General features: G+C 36.0%; 1 protein-coding gene across 1 annotated transcript in view; it reads right to left on the bottom strand.

Annotated features, from left to right (window-relative positions):
- The window catches only part of DNAH8 (dynein axonemal heavy chain 8), a 331,702-nt gene that overhangs the window by 150,895 nt on the left and 164,920 nt on the right, over nucleotides 1–15,887 (bottom strand). Inside the window, exons 50-53 of the mRNA XM_055330260.1 lie at nucleotides 12,623–12,765; nucleotides 12,018–12,152; nucleotides 11,511–11,633; nucleotides 6,204–6,417 (exon numbers count right to left, since the gene is read on the bottom strand). Coding sequence (XP_055186235.1) covers nucleotides 6,204–6,417; nucleotides 11,511–11,633; nucleotides 12,018–12,152; nucleotides 12,623–12,765 — 615 coding nt within the window. The remainder of the gene's footprint in view (nucleotides 1–6,203; nucleotides 6,418–11,510; nucleotides 11,634–12,017; nucleotides 12,153–12,622; nucleotides 12,766–15,887) is intronic.

Genomic DNA, 15,887 nt, shown 5'->3' with positions numbered 1-15,887 from the left:
CACTGGGTGATATGTTATATGTTGGCAAATTGAACTCCAATAAAAAAAGCATAATAACATTCATATCATATGAGTCCCAGAAGAAGAGGAGAAAGAAAAGAGGGCAGAAGGTTTACTTGACAAATTACAGCTGAAAAATTCCCTAATCTGGGGAAGGAAACAGATATCAAAATCCAAGAAGCACGGGGAACTCCCATCAAACTGAACAAAAGCCGGCCATCAACAAGTCATTTCATAGTCAAATTCACAAAATACACAGACAAGGAAAGAATCCTGAAAGCAGCAAGGGAAAGAAAATGTCCTTAACCTAGAAAAGAAGACAGATCAGGTTCACAACAGATCTGTCTACCGAAAGCTGGCAGGCCAGAAGAAAGTAGCATGACATATTTAACATGCTGAATGGGAAATACACAGCCAAAAATACTTTATCCAACAAGTTTGTCATTCCGAATAGAAGAAATAAAGAATTTCCTGGAAAACAAAAATGAAAGGAGTTTGTGACCACTAAACCAGCCCTGCAAGAAATATTAAGGGGGACTCTTTGAGTGGGGAAAAAAAGACCAAAAGCAACAAAGACTAGAAAGGAACAGAGGACATGATCAGATATACCAACTTTACAGGTAACACAATGGCACTAAGTTCATATCTATAAATAATCACTCTGAGTGTGAATGGACTAAATATTTCAATCAAAAGACATAGGGTATCAGAATGGATTAAAAAAAACCCACAAGACCCATCTATATGCTGCCTACAAAAGACTCATTTTAGACTAAAGACATCCGCAGATTGAAAGAGATGGGACAGAGAACTATCTATCATGCTAATGGACATCAAAAGAAGGCCAGAGTAGTCATACTTATATCAGACAAACTAGACTTTAAATCAAAGACTGTAACAAGAGATGATGATGATGAAGGGCATTATACCCTAGGTAATATAATATAATATAATATAATATAATATAATATTTTTTATATTCCCCAAATGAATGAGACCATATAATGTTTGTTCTTCTCCGATTGACTTGCTTCACTAGGCATAATACCCCCTTAAGGGGTCTATCCATCAAGAAGATCTAACAATTTTAAACATTTATGCCCTAACTTGGGAGCACCCAAATATACAAATCATTAACAAACATAAAGAAACTCATTGATAATAATACAATAATAATATGGGACTTTAACATCCCTCTTAACAGCAATGGACAGATAATCTAGGCAGAAAATCAACAAGGAAATAATGGCTTCAAATGACACACTGGACCAGATGGAGATAACAGATATTCAGAACATTTCATCCTAAAGCACCAGAACACATTCTTTTTGAGTATACATGGAATATTCTCCAGAATAGGTCACGTACTGGGTCATAAACCAGCCCTCAATAAGTGCAAAAACATGGAGATCATACCATGCATATTTTCAGACCACAACACCATGAAACTTGAAGTCAACCATAAGAAAACATTTGAAAAGATCACAAACACATGGAGGCTAGAAAACATGCTACTAAAGAATGAATGGGTCAACCATAAAATTAAAGAAGAAATTTAAAAAATACATGGAGGCAAATAAAAATGAAAACACAACAATCCAAAACCTTTGGGATACAGCAAAAGTGGTCCTAAGAGGGAAGGATATTGCAACAGACCTACCTCAAGAAGCAAGAAAAGTCTCAAATTCGCAACCTAACCTTACACCTAAAGGAGCTAGAAAAGGAACAGCAAATAAAGCCTAAAACTAGCAAAGGAAGGAAAATAATAAAGATTAGAGCTGAAATGTATGATATAAAAAAACAGTAGCATGGATCAATGAAACTAAGAGCTGGTTCTTTGAAAGAATTAATAAAATTGATAACCCCATACCGGACTTATCAAATAAAAAAGAGAAAGGAACCAAATAAATAAAATCATGAATGAAAGAGGAGAGACCACAAGTAACACCACAGAAATACAAACAATTATAAAAGAATATTATGAAAAATTATATGCCAAGAAACTGGGCAATTAGGAAGAAGTGGATAAATTACTAGAAACATGCAAACTACCAAAACTGCAACAGGAATAAATAGAAAATTTGAACAGACCCATAACCAGCAAAGAAATTCAATCAGTAATCAAAAATCTCCAAACAAAAAAAAGTCCAAGGCCAGATGGTTTCCCAGTGGAATTCTATCAGATATTTAAAGAAGAATTAATAGCTATTCTTCTCAAACTCTTCCAAAAAATAGAAATGGAAGGAAAACTTCCAAACTCATTCTACAAGACCAGCTTTACCTTAATTCCAAAACGAGACAAATATCTCACTAAAAAGGAGAATATTCCTGATGAAAATAGTTGTAAAAACTCTCAACAAGATACTAGCAAATTGAATCCAACAGTACATTAAAAGAATTATTCACCACGATCAAGTGGGATTTATTCCTGGACTGCAGGGGTGGTTCAATATTCACAAATCAATCAACATGATATACCACATTAATAAAAGAAAGACTAAGAATCAAATGATCCTCTCAATAGATACAGAAAAAGCATTGACAAAGTAGAGCATACATTCTTTTTAAAAAGATTTTATGTACTTGAGAGACAGAGCAAAAGCTGGAGGGTGGGTAGAGGCAGAGGGAGAGAGAGAAGCTGGCTCCCTGCTGAGAGGGAGCCCAATATGGGGCACAGTCCCATAACTCTGGGATTGTGGCCTGAGCTGAAAGCAGATACTTAATTGAATGAGCCACCCAGGTGCCCCACAGCATCCATTCTTTTTTTTTTTTCTTCACAGCATCCATTCTTGATAAAAACCCTCCACAAAGTAGATATAGATAGAACATACTTCAACATCATAAAGGCCATATATGAAAGACCCACAGCTAGTATCATCCTCAATGGGGAAAAACTGAGAGGTTTCCCTCTATGGTCAGGAACAAGACCAGGATGTCCCCTCTCACCATTACTATTTATTTATTTATTTATTTATTTATTTATTTATTTATTTATTTATTATTTTTAGGTTTTATTTATTTATTCATGAGAGACACACACACACAGAGGCAGAGACACAGGCAGAGGGAGAAGCAGGCTCCATGCAGGGAGCCTGACTTGGAATTCGATCCCAGGTCTCCAGGATCAGGCCCTGGGCTGAAGGCGGCACTAAACCGCTGAGCCACCCAGGCCGTCCACCATTACAATTTAATATAATACTGGAAGCCTTAGCCTCAGCAATCAATGAAAACAAATAAAGGCATCCAAACTGGCAAAGAAGTCAAACTTTCAGTATTTGCATATGACATGATACTCTATATAGGAAATTTGAAAGACTGGTAACCAGCAAAAATTAAATCAGTGATCAAAAAACTCCCAACAAACAAAAATCCAGGACTAGATAGCCTGACAGGCAAATTCTACCAAACATTTAAGAAAGAGTTAATACCTATTCTTCTCAAACTATTCCAAAAAAAGGAAGGAAAAGTTCCAAATTCATTCTATGAGACCAGCATTATCCTAATGCCAAAATCACATAAAGACATCACAAAAAAGAGAACTACAGGCCAAGAGATGCAAAAGTCCTCAGTAAAATACTAGCAAACCGAATCCAACAATACAGTAAAAAAAAAATCATTCACCACAATCAAGTGGGATTTATTGCTAGGTTGCAAGACTGGTTCAGTATTCACAAATCAATCAGCATGATCCATCACATCAATAAGAGAAAGGATAAAAACCACTCTGATCATTTCAATAGGTGTAGAAAAGCATATGACAAAGTACAACATCCATTCATGATAAAACCCCTCAACAAAATAGGTTTAAAGGGAACATATCTCAAGATGAGATATGGAAAAACCCACAGCTCACATCATCCTCAATGGGAAAAACTGAGAGCTTTTCCTCTAAGGTCAGGAATAAGTCAAGTATGTCCACTCTCACAGCTTTTATTCAACATAGTACTGGAGGTCCTAGCCACAGCAATCAGACAACAAAAAGAAATAAAAGGTATCCAAATCAGTAAGAAAGAAGTAAAACTTTCATTATTTGCAGATGACATGATACTATATATAGAAAACCCAAAAGACTCCACCAAAAAATTGCTAGAACTGATTCAATAAAGTCTTAGGATACAAAATCAATGCAGTGAAATCTGTTGCATTTCTATACACCAATAATGATGCAGCAGAAAAAGAAATCAAAGACTCTATCTCATTTACAACTGCACCAAAACCATATGATATCTAGGAATAAACCTAACCAAAGAGGTAAAAGATTTGTACTCTGAAAACTATAGAACACTTATGAAAGAAATGGAAGAGGACACAAAGAAATGGGAAAAAAATCTATGTTTATGGCTTGGAAGCACAAACATTGCTAAATGTCTATACTACTCAAAGCAATCTATACATTTAATGCAATCTCTATCAAAATACCACCAGCATTTTTCACAGGGCTAGAACAAACAATCCTAAAATTTGTATGCAACCACAAAAGACCCCAAAGAGCCAAAGCAATCTTGAAAACGAAAAGCAAAGCTGGAGGCATAAAGATTCTGGACTTCAAGCTACATTACAAAGCTGCAGTCATCAAGACAGTATGCTACTGGCACAAAAGCAGACATATAGATCAATGCAACAGATTGCATTGATAAATGCAATAAAACCCAGAAATAGACCCACAACTATATGGCCAACTAATATTTGACAAAGCAGGAAAGAATATCCAATGGAAAAAAAGACAATCTCTTCAGAAAATATTGTTAGGAAAACTGCATAGCCACATGCAGAAGAATAAACCGGGCCACTTTCTTACACCATACACAAAAATAAACTCAAAATGGATGAAAGACCTAAATGTGAGACAAGAAACCATCAAAACCCTAGAGAAGAACACAGGCAGCAACCTCTTTGACCTCAGCTGGAGTAACTTCTTACTAGACACAGCACCAGAAACAACGGAAACAAAAGCAAAAAATGAACTATTGGGGCTTCATCAAGATAAAAAGCTTTCACACAGTGAAGGAAACAATCAACAAAACTAAAAGGCAACCTAGAGAATGGAAGAAGATATTTGCAAATGACATATCTGATAAAGGATTAGTATCCAAAATATATAAAGAATTTATAAAACTTAAAAGACAAATAATCCAGTTAAGAAGTAGGCAGAAGACATGAATAGACATTTTTCCAAAGAAGACATACAGATAGCCAACAGACACAAGAAAAGATGTGAGTCAACATCACTTACTATCAAGGAAATACAAATCAAAACTATGATAAGATGCCAACTCACACCTGTCAGAATAGCTAAAACCAACAACCCAGGAAATGAAACCACAGATGTTGGTGGGGGTATGGAGAAAGAGATACCCTCTTACACTGTTGGTGGGAATGCAAAGTGGTGCAGCCACTATGGAAAACAGTATGGAGTTTCCTCAAAAAGTTAAAAATAGAACTACAGTATGATCCAGCAATTGCACTACTAGGTGTTTACCCAAAGGATACAAAAATACAGATTTGAAGGTATTTTCCTATATTTTCTTCCAAATGTTTTATATCTTTGCTTTCTATATTTAGGTCTTTAATCCATCTTGATTGATTTTATGCTTGGTGTGAGGTAAGGGTTCAATTTCAATTATTTTCACATTAGATCACTAATTATATACCATTACGATACCATTTAAAACCATACCATTTACTAAAAGTCTACCCTTTCCCTTCTAATCTATAGTACTTGCTATGTCAATTAATGTCCATACATGAATGGACATTTTCTGTTGACCCATGTATGGTTCAGTTTCTGTTGTATGTCTTCATATACAAAGTTTTTAATGAAACAACTTATATGGACCTAAATTTGTTGTCAAAAAAATCTTTCAGTAACATATCAAAATGCTACTTTTGACTAGATATATTATACTGTTAAACTATGATATATGAGCTATTATTCATTAGCCTAAATTTTTCTGATTAATCATGTCAAGAGAACTAAAACCTTAAAGCCAAACTTCAGCAAGGCTACTTCTAAATATTTTTAGAATGGGCTATAAACATGAGTAATCTTAATATTTGGTCCTTCTTTTCTGGTATTTAGCCCTCCACTTCAGATAACTAATCCCTACTTCAGACAGAGCCTTTTTATCTTTTAAATAAGGTTTTGCAAGGCTTATGTCCATTATGTAATACAATAAAAAAAGAAACATCAAAAATAGTCATACCAAAAATTTTGTCTATTGAAGCATTTGAAGGCAATGTGCAATTAAACACAGTAAACTGTCTTTTTAAACGTTGAGGAATATCATTTCGACCACCTCCGGGATGGATCATTGCTGCTATGATCTGCACATCAACAATAGTAGTGAAGTCTCCAGGCTTATCCAAACTATACATTCCTTCCATTTCCATCATTTGTCGCACAATCTCATTAGTTATCTGAAATTTTATACAGAGATACTTTAGTAACATATCACTATCATACTCTTCCACAGCTCCTATAAAATGGTACACATGAGATTAGAAGAAAATATTCAACTCTTGTCAATGACGTGTTTGTGATTGCTGACAGTCACCTGTAAGGCAATTTGATTTAAATGCATGAACGAAACCATAACCTAAACCCTGGATCAGGTCCTGTGTGCTCTCACCACGTTGATAAAATGAATTTCCAAAGAAATTTAAATTGGTGAGGTACAGAATATTTGCTACAATTACAACAGCAGTCAGAGGTATAAGTATCAACATTCAACACTTCAAAATACTTTATTTTTTTTCCTTATTATTTTTTTTAATTTATGATAGTCACACAGAGAGAGAGAGAGAGAGAGAGAGAGAGGCAGAGACACAGGCAGAGGGATAAGCAGGCTCCATGCACCCGGAGTCCGATGTGGGACTCGATCCCGGGGCCCCAGGATCGAGCCCTGGGCCAAAGGCAGGCGCCAAACCACTGCGCCACCCAGGCATCCCCTCAAAATACTTTAAATCAGAATGTGGGATGGTGTTATTCCTGAGCCTTCAATATCACTGAATGTTTTGGCTTTGAATTTTATGTCCTTCTCTTTCTTTTCTCCAGCCTCTAACACTGATAACAATCCCTTCTTATTGAAATTTTTTCCTCTTTTATTTAGATTCAGAGGCTCAGTTCTTTCCAGATTCATCTTGGGACTCTGTATCACTTCCTAAGCTACTCTTTCTCCATCTGTCCCTCACATGTAACTGTTCCTACAGGGTTCCATTGTTGGATTTTTATCTTCTGACTATTTCAAGGGATGTGGTGTCAGCCCTGTACCCTAAATAATCTCAACTCTATAACTAGTTTCCGATTTCCTTCTAACTTCCATGCCTGTATTTCCAAATTCATATTAGGCATCTCTGAGAGGATGACACAAAAGCACCTCAAAAATGACACTCTTTCATTCAACAAATATTAATGATTACTGTGTGCCTGATTCTGTTGTAGCATAGACAAAAATTCCTGTCTTCATGGAGCATACATTCTAGTGGTAGGAGACAAAATATATACATGTACACATGTATGTATGCATGTAAATAAAATGGTTTAAGTCTTTTGGGAGAAATAAAGTAGAGAAAGGAAATAGGCAGTGTTCAAGGGTACAACTGAATATGGAGATCCAGGAGGATTCACCTCACATGTCATGTAACCAAAGACTTGAAGGAAATGAGAAAGAAAACCACTTAGATATATAGGGGAAGAGCATTCCAAGAGGAGGAAATAGCAAATATAGAGGCTCTGAGTGAACATTATAGCCAGTTTGTGCAAGGACTAAGAAATGTAGTTGGAGGAGAGTCATGGGGAGAGGAGATCAATCAGTGTAGGGTCTTTGGGTCACAGTAAGGATATTAGTATTTATATTCTACAAGTTTTATGGGGGGATTTTGAGCAGAGGTCTGTGTCATCATCTAATTTATGTTTTAATGGATTTCTAATTTGAAAATAGATTGAGAAGGCAAAGGCAATGGGGAAACAATGCATTTTTAGTGACCAAGAAGAGAGATGGTGGCTCCCAGCAGTGTTAACAATGGAGATGATGAGTAGTGGTTAAATCTCAGATATAGTTTGAAGATAGAGCCCACATGATTTCCTAACAGATTGAGTGTGGAGTTGCCATTTTTTGAGATGGAGAAGTGTTGCAGGAGCAGATTTAGGGAGTAACAGGAATTTAGTTTTGTATATGTTAAGTTTGATATCCAACAAGATATCCCTAATTGGTTAAATGAGTTTGAAATGCAAGAGCCTTTCAGCCTATAGATGATATCTTAATATGCTCCCACTCCCCTCACATTAGAGGAATTGCCTGAGAAGTCTCTCTGCCTTGGATTCCTGCTGAATGAAAGGGGGAAATGGAAAGAAAAAAGAAAAAGAAGACTTCCCTGGGAGGCTGTGGCCTTAGCATAACATTGCATAGATTTGCACCCAGGGTATGCAGAGTCTAAGTGGGCCAGAAACTTTCAGACCTAAGGCTTCCTTTGAGATAATCCTGACTGAATAAGAAGTATCTGGCGAAAGAAAACTCAAAACCTGTCTGGATGAAAGCATATCCACCTTAGGCTTCAAAATAGACTCACAAAGACTTCAGACTCTGGAGTTAACAGACACAGACTTTAAAACAACTATGCTCAATATCTTTCAAAATTCATAAGACCCATGAGATCATGACCTAAGCTGAAATCAAGAGTCAGATGTTTAACCGACTGAGCCACCCAGGCACCCCTTATCCACTGAGTTTTGATTTCAGTTACTCCTTGCTTCTTTTCGCTCTTCAAATTTTAAAGTGAATTTTAAAACAAATAAGTAAGTAAATCTTTAAAATAAAACTTAGTGGATAAATTTGATGGCAGATTGGACGAAGCAGATAAGAAAATTAGTGAAGTGGAAGACAGAAGAGGAGAAACTATCTAACTACAAGCATTGGAGAGAGAAAGGGCTGGGATGTACAGAGAAGAAGTACAGAAACATATAAGGCATAGAAGAAAATCTGATATACATTTGGACTCTGAAAAAGGAAAGAAAGTGGGGGCAGAAGCAATATTTGAAGCGATAAGGATTGGAGATTTTCTAGAACTGATGAAAGACATTGAACCACAGATTCATGAGTTCCAATGAATCCCAAACAAATAAATACAAATAAATCTACACCAAAGAATATCATTTTTAAAAGGGAAAAATTACAGGAAAGTAAAGAGAAAGTCTTAAAAGTAGCAAGTAAGAAAAGGCAGATTAACTTCAGAGGTGCAATGATCAAGCAGTAGTTGACTTCTCAACAGCAACAAGGAAAACAGAAAAAGGGAATATATTCAACATGATGAGATAAAATAACTGCCAATCTAGATTTTTACATACAGCAACAAGGTCTTTCAAATAAAGAAGATGAAATGACATTGCAGACAAACAAAAACAAAGAATGAGCCATTAAAAGACCTTTTTAAAAAAAAAAACAAACCTTCTTAAAGTAGATTCTTAAAGCAGAAAAAAACGTGATACCCGATGCAAGGCCCAGGAAGCAAGAATAAAAAAAAGAGCAAAGAAACTGGTGAATATGTGGGTAATGCAAATGAAGAGTGAATATATAAAAGGGTAAAAATAATGTCTCATGGGAGTTTTTTTTTTTAAAAAAAAAGAGAGAGACTTAAGTGGCAAATCAACAATAGAATAAGTCAGGAAAGAGAAAAAGGGAATTAAAGTGTCCAAAAGTTAGCGGGGCACTTGACGGGATGAGCACTGAGTGTTATACAATATGTTGGCAAATTGAACTCCAATAAAAGAATATACAAAAAAAACCCCAAAGTCATTAGCTGTATAAGATAGGAATAAAGGGTTTATTTTTATTTTTAATTATCTGTGCATGCAGGATGTGCTGTCTAGGGTAATCACTAGAACATAGAATTTGAGTACAGTGAATGGATAGGAAACAAACAAAAGGAAAAAATAATTTTCTCAGAGAAACGGGAAGAAAGCTGCAACACATCTGTGCTTAGCTGTGGGTTGACTGTTGGAAGTGTTGGAAGTCTGGGAAAATGAAGAATGTATGCAATCAATAGTCATCTCACAGACCAGGAGCCTGAATGGAAGTTGAGGTCCATGATAATGATTTTAAAGTGAAGCCAGGATTGTGTGGTTTTATCTTGCCAAGGTTAGCTGCATCGGTGCAGATGGGCAGAGAGCAGCCAGAGAGTTTCAACAAGGCTTTAATGTGGTTAATGTGGGTAGCGGATGTATGACATGGTGATTATAATGATGCATCATGGAATTTAAGCTAGGAAAGGAAGCAAATGAGGAAACTAGAAGAAATAGGGGAGGGTTTAATGATGGTGGGAAGTATGGATCGTGGTAGCTCCATCTGGAGTCTGGGTAGCAGAGAGAATGAGCTACAAAGAGTACACATGGTAATCAGAGGATAAAATGCTTGAAACTGAGATAATGAAGGGTTCACCATTCTTGATAATGACAAGGTGTAGGTATGACTTCATGAATGAGTAATTCACATGGGGTGGAAAGCATGACCATTGGAGGAGATTTCAAGGAGCAAAGAGGCCAAGATCACATATGTTGGTACCAGCATCACTGAAAATTATAACAAGCAGGCTGCATGATTTGTGGGGCCCAGAGAAAATGAAAATGCAAGGCTCCTTGTTCAAAAATTATTACTAAGAAACTCAAGCAAGCAACCACACAGAAAGGTTTCAGGACTGGGGAAAGTAGGAAATGAGATCAGAGAAAGACCATGTAGAGCTGTTTGATGAATAGTCTCAGGGTGAGCACAGACCTGGGAGTCCTGACTTCCTAGAGGTATCTGAGGTGAACTTGGATAAAAGGCCAGATGGGATGGGTCCTGGCAGCTCTAGGTAGACATTACTGATGGGACGCCTGGATGGCTCAGCGGTTGAGTGCCTGGCTTTGGCCCAGGGTGTGATCCTGGAGTCCTGGGATCAAGTCCCACATCAGGGTCCTGCATGGGGCCCACTTCTCCTTCTGTCTAAGTCTCTGCCTCCCTCTCTGTGTCTCTCATGAATAAATAAATAAAATCTTTTTAAAAAGACATTACTGATGAGGCAGTGGGCGGTGGTGGGAGGGAGGTGTTGGGAATCCCACGAGGAACAAAATTCTGGCAGCATCAGTGAGGTTCTCTGATGGAGAATGACTCTGGGGTTGACAGATGATCACAAGGAAGACACGTGTGTAGCAGAGTTAAAAAGGGGAAAAAAAAGATGTTTTCTAAATCAGGTATTCCTTGGAGGGAGTATATAGAGTAAGCAATAACAGCAAAGATAAAACCCTGGGGAAAAGAAGAGAGGAGCCAGAAAGGGCACCGAAATCAAGAAGCCAGAAGGCAGGAAGACATATTGCTGGAAAACATGGATTTCAAGGAGGGAGAATACCAGCTATAAGAGAGAAGCTGAAAGAGACAGAATTGCTATGAGGTTTCATAAGACAAAGGCTATTGACACTTTTTATATATAACTAAAAATAATGATTAAATCTCATTTTCTAGGAGATATTTTAATCATACCTGATCTCCCCATTCATTAATCACAGGCATATTAATATCATCAATAAATACAGTCATTTTTCTGCCTCCTGGTGGCCCATATGTGCTTCCCATTCGCTTATCCACGTAGCTTTCCATTGTTCTCTAGAGAAGAGATGTTTGTGTTAAGTGTTAGATTTCAAACCATATTCCTAGAAATGAGGAGTAGGTCTTTCAGAGTAGAACTGAGTTATTTAATATGTATAAATATCATTATTAAAATAGACATTGTCAGATTGAAAAAATACATTATTGGAATATTGATCACTAATTTTATACACAAAGTTCGGCTTCAGCCTCAATATTGGGTCAAAATAGGCTGTATGGATTTGGCTTCAATCTCAACCTTAGGAAAGCTAATAGCCAAATGCCAAGTGCAGCTCCATTTCCCCCACACACACATTAGGTTTTATATGCATATACACTTTACTGTCATCACCACTCAAAACATTTAAGATGTTGATTACCTCAGCAAATGATAGGTTTTACCTGAAACATTATGGGTTCTGTGGCAGATGAAAAGTTTAGACTTTTGGATAACTGTACTTCAGGATCATATTTTTTCATATAGGCCTTAACCATTACAGTTTTTGCAGTTCCCTGCTCTCCGGTGAGCAAAACAGCCTGTAATCATCAGATAATTGTTGTAAGGTGTTTAGCTTTAAATAGCTATGGTTCTGGTTGCTATTTTTTTAATGTAAAAATTAATACAACTAATTTTAATTACTTTTTAGAATTAGACCCACATCAAAATAAATCCTAAAGATAAATAATCAATCAATAAATCCTACTTTAATTACAGATATGAATGTAAAATGTGTACTATAACTATGCTGGAAGAAAGTATGGGTAAATATTCATGTGACCATGGGAGTAGGGAGCGACTCTGTGAGCAGAGCAGACCCCCACTTTCCTTAGCAGTTCAGGGGTTATTAAGTTGGAATATATCCTGGGCCTCATTTTTCAAATGTGTTTCCCTTAAATGGCACTACCTCCAGCTCTTTGTCCTGGAGCTTAATTATTCAACCTATAGCATGAGAAAAGGGATGTGCTTCATATAGGCTTGTGATTAGCTAAGAAACTATCAAACTTACTTTCTGTTGCTTCGCGATGGTGTCTATCAGAAAATTTGTTCTAACATTGTCAACATTTGGAACCAAAATTGATGAATATTCTGGAATACTGTCAGTTGGATAATAATATGGCTGAAGTTTCTTATTCCAGTGCTCCCAGTCTCCTATACAGTAAGTAAAAATTCATCTTCAAAAAACTGCATTCTTTGAAAGTGATCTCAAAATATAAAAATGAAAGGCTATATAAACAACCAACAGAATAATAGGAACATTTTAAACATTTTCCAAAAATATGTTAACATATCTGCTTATATAATATATATGGCATTTGATCATTTAAGTTTGTTTTGTCTCTTTATAAGGTCAGTTTTTAAACTTCTAAATCCTTCATCTAGAGACACCTGGCCTGAAATAGAATTAGAATTGACTAGTGGTAAAAACCAATGACATGTTTAGTATTTAGTAGGTAACCCACATCAACTGAAAGGGTGGCAAAGACCAAAAATGGGTAACTGATCAGTGGATGTAGAATGTTTGCCATGGAAAGTGGGGAAAATAAAACTAGCCCTAACCCTAATGAATAAAGTACCCAGGCTCCTGACTAGTTTATTAACTGATAGTATATAATTAGTAATTTGCTGGTTGGTATTATTGGTATAATAAGAATTATTATCACATTTCATCAATTCTAAAAAAGTTTAGTTATATTTTAGCATATCTGGAATGTGCCTTACAATCTATGAAGACTTGTAATCATTACTGGCTAGGTAAACTTGATCAGAGATGTTCCCATTGTTGCCATTTAAATTACTTGCATTGTTGGTATTGTTTTGTTCACTTCCACTAGCATTTTAAATGTCTCCAGAAATATCGTACTATGATTCAGGATTGTTCCAAAAAAAGTTGCTGTGTACACAGAATGCATGAAAACAGAGCAGGGGAGCATGCATTTGAGTGTAGCAAAGAAAATATTCAGCATTTGAGGAATAACCTCAGTTTCAAATTTCCTTGTAAAATATCAAGTTATATGTTAAAGTGTATGTTTAACTTTTAAGAAACAGAGAAACTGTTTTTTTTAAAGTGGCTATACCAGTGTACAATATGAGAGTTCCAGTTGTTCCACGTTCTCCCCGATATTTGGTGGAACTAATCTCATATTAGTCATTCTGGTGGCTGTGTAATGATAAACCATTATACTTTCAATTTGCATTTCCTCAATAATGAATGCTGTGGAATATCTTTTCATATGCTTTTTTCCAGCATTTATAAATCTTTGGTGAAGCATCTATTTAAATTTAGGGCCCATTTTTAAAAATTGGGCTTGGCTGTCTACCCATTATTATGGAATTGCTAGAGTCCTTTATGTATTCTGTATTAGATTATTTTATCAGATATGTATTTTTTATTAAGTTTCTTATTTTAATTACAGTATAGTTAACAGAGTATTATATTAGTTTCAGGGTACAAGGTAGTGATTCAACAGTTCCATACATCACCTGTGTTCATCACAACATGTGCACTACTTAATCCCCATCACCTATCTTACCCATCCCCCCACCACAAAGGTGCCTGGAGTTTAGCACCTGCCTTTGGCCCGGGGTGCAATCCTGGAGACCCGGGATCGAGTCCCACGTCGGCTCCCAGCATGGAGCCTGCTTCTCCCTTTGCCTGTGTCTCTGCATCTCTCTCTCTCTCTTCTCTATGTCTATCATGAAAAAATAAATAAAATCTTTAAAAAAAAAGGTGCCTGGAGTTGTATCAGTTCTCTATATATTTGGATACTAACTTTTTATCAGCTATGTCATTTGCAAATATCTTCCTCCATTCTCTAGATTGCCTTTTAGTTTTGTTGATTGTCTCCTTCACTGCACAGAAGCTTTTTATTTTATAGTCCCAACAGTTTACTTTTGCCTTTGTTTCCCTTGCTTAAGGAGAAATATCTAGAAAAATGTTACTATAGCTGATGTCAGAGAATTTACTATCTATGCTGTCTTGTAGGATTTTTATGGTTTCAGGTCTCACATTTGGGTCTTTAATCCATTATGAATTCACTTTTGTATATGGTGTAAGAAAGTGGTCCAGTTTCATTCTTTTGCATGTAGCTGTCTAGTTTTCCCACCATTTGTTGAAGAGATAGTCTTTTCCCATTAGATATTCTTTCCTCCTTTGTAGAAGATTAATTGGCCATATCACTATGGGTTTATTTCTGGGTTTTCTATTCTGTTTAATGGATCTCTGTGTCTGTTTTTGTACCAATATCCATACTGTTGAGATTACTATGGCTTTGTTATATAACTTGAAGTTTAGAATTGCAACACCTCCAGTTTTCTTTTTCTTTTTTAAGATCCCTTTGGCTATTTGGGGTCTTTTGTGGTTCAATACAAACTTTAGGACTGTTCTAGTTCTGTGAAAAATGCTGTTGGGTCTTCTGATAGGGATTGCATTAAATCTGAAGATTGCTTTGGGTAGTATAGATATTTATCAATATTTGTTCTTCCAATCCATGAACATGGATTGGAATGTCTTTCCATTCCTCTGTGTCATCTTCAGTTTCCTTCATCAGTTTTTGAAATAGTTTGAGAATAGGTATTATATTAACTCTTCATTAAATGTTTGGTAGACTTTGCCTATGAAGCTGCCTGATCCTGGACTTTTGTTTGTTGGGAACTTTTTGATTACTGACTGAATTTCATTGCTGGTAATTGGTCTGTTTAAATTTTCTATTTCTTCTGCTTCCAGTTTTGATAGGTTACATGTTTCTAGGAATTTATCTGTTTCTTCTAGGTTGTTCAATTTATTGACATAGTTTTTCATAATGTTCTCTTACAATTGTTCCTATTTCTGTAATGTTGATTGCTATTTCTCCTCTTTCATTTGTGATTTTGTTTATTTGGATATACTCTCTTTCTCTTTCTGATGACTCTGGCTAGAGGTTTATCAATTTTGTTGATCTTTCCAAAGAACCAACTCCTGGTTTCATTGATATGTTCCTTTGTTTTTTTTAATTTCTGTATCACTTATTTCTGCTTTAATCTTTATTATTTCCTTCCTTCTCTTGGTTTTGGGTTTTTGTTTGTTCTTTTTCTTATCTCCTTCAGGTGTAAGTTTAGGTCATTTGAGATTTTTCTTGCTTCTTGAATTATTGCTACAACTTCCATCTTAGAACTGCTTTTGCCACATCCCAAAGATTTTGGACCATTGTGTTTTCATTTTTGTTTCTATGTAATTCTTTATTTCTTCTCTGATTTCCTCATTGGCCTATTCATTGCTTAGTAGCATATTATTT

The sequence above is a fragment of the Nyctereutes procyonoides genome, unplaced genomic scaffold (assembly GCF_905146905.1).
Source record: "Nyctereutes procyonoides isolate TBG_1078 unplaced genomic scaffold, NYPRO_anot_genome, whole genome shotgun sequence".
NCBI classification, from domain to species: domain Eukaryota; kingdom Metazoa; phylum Chordata; class Mammalia; order Carnivora; family Canidae; genus Nyctereutes; species Nyctereutes procyonoides.
This window is presented reverse-complemented; position numbering and strand designations above follow the sequence as displayed.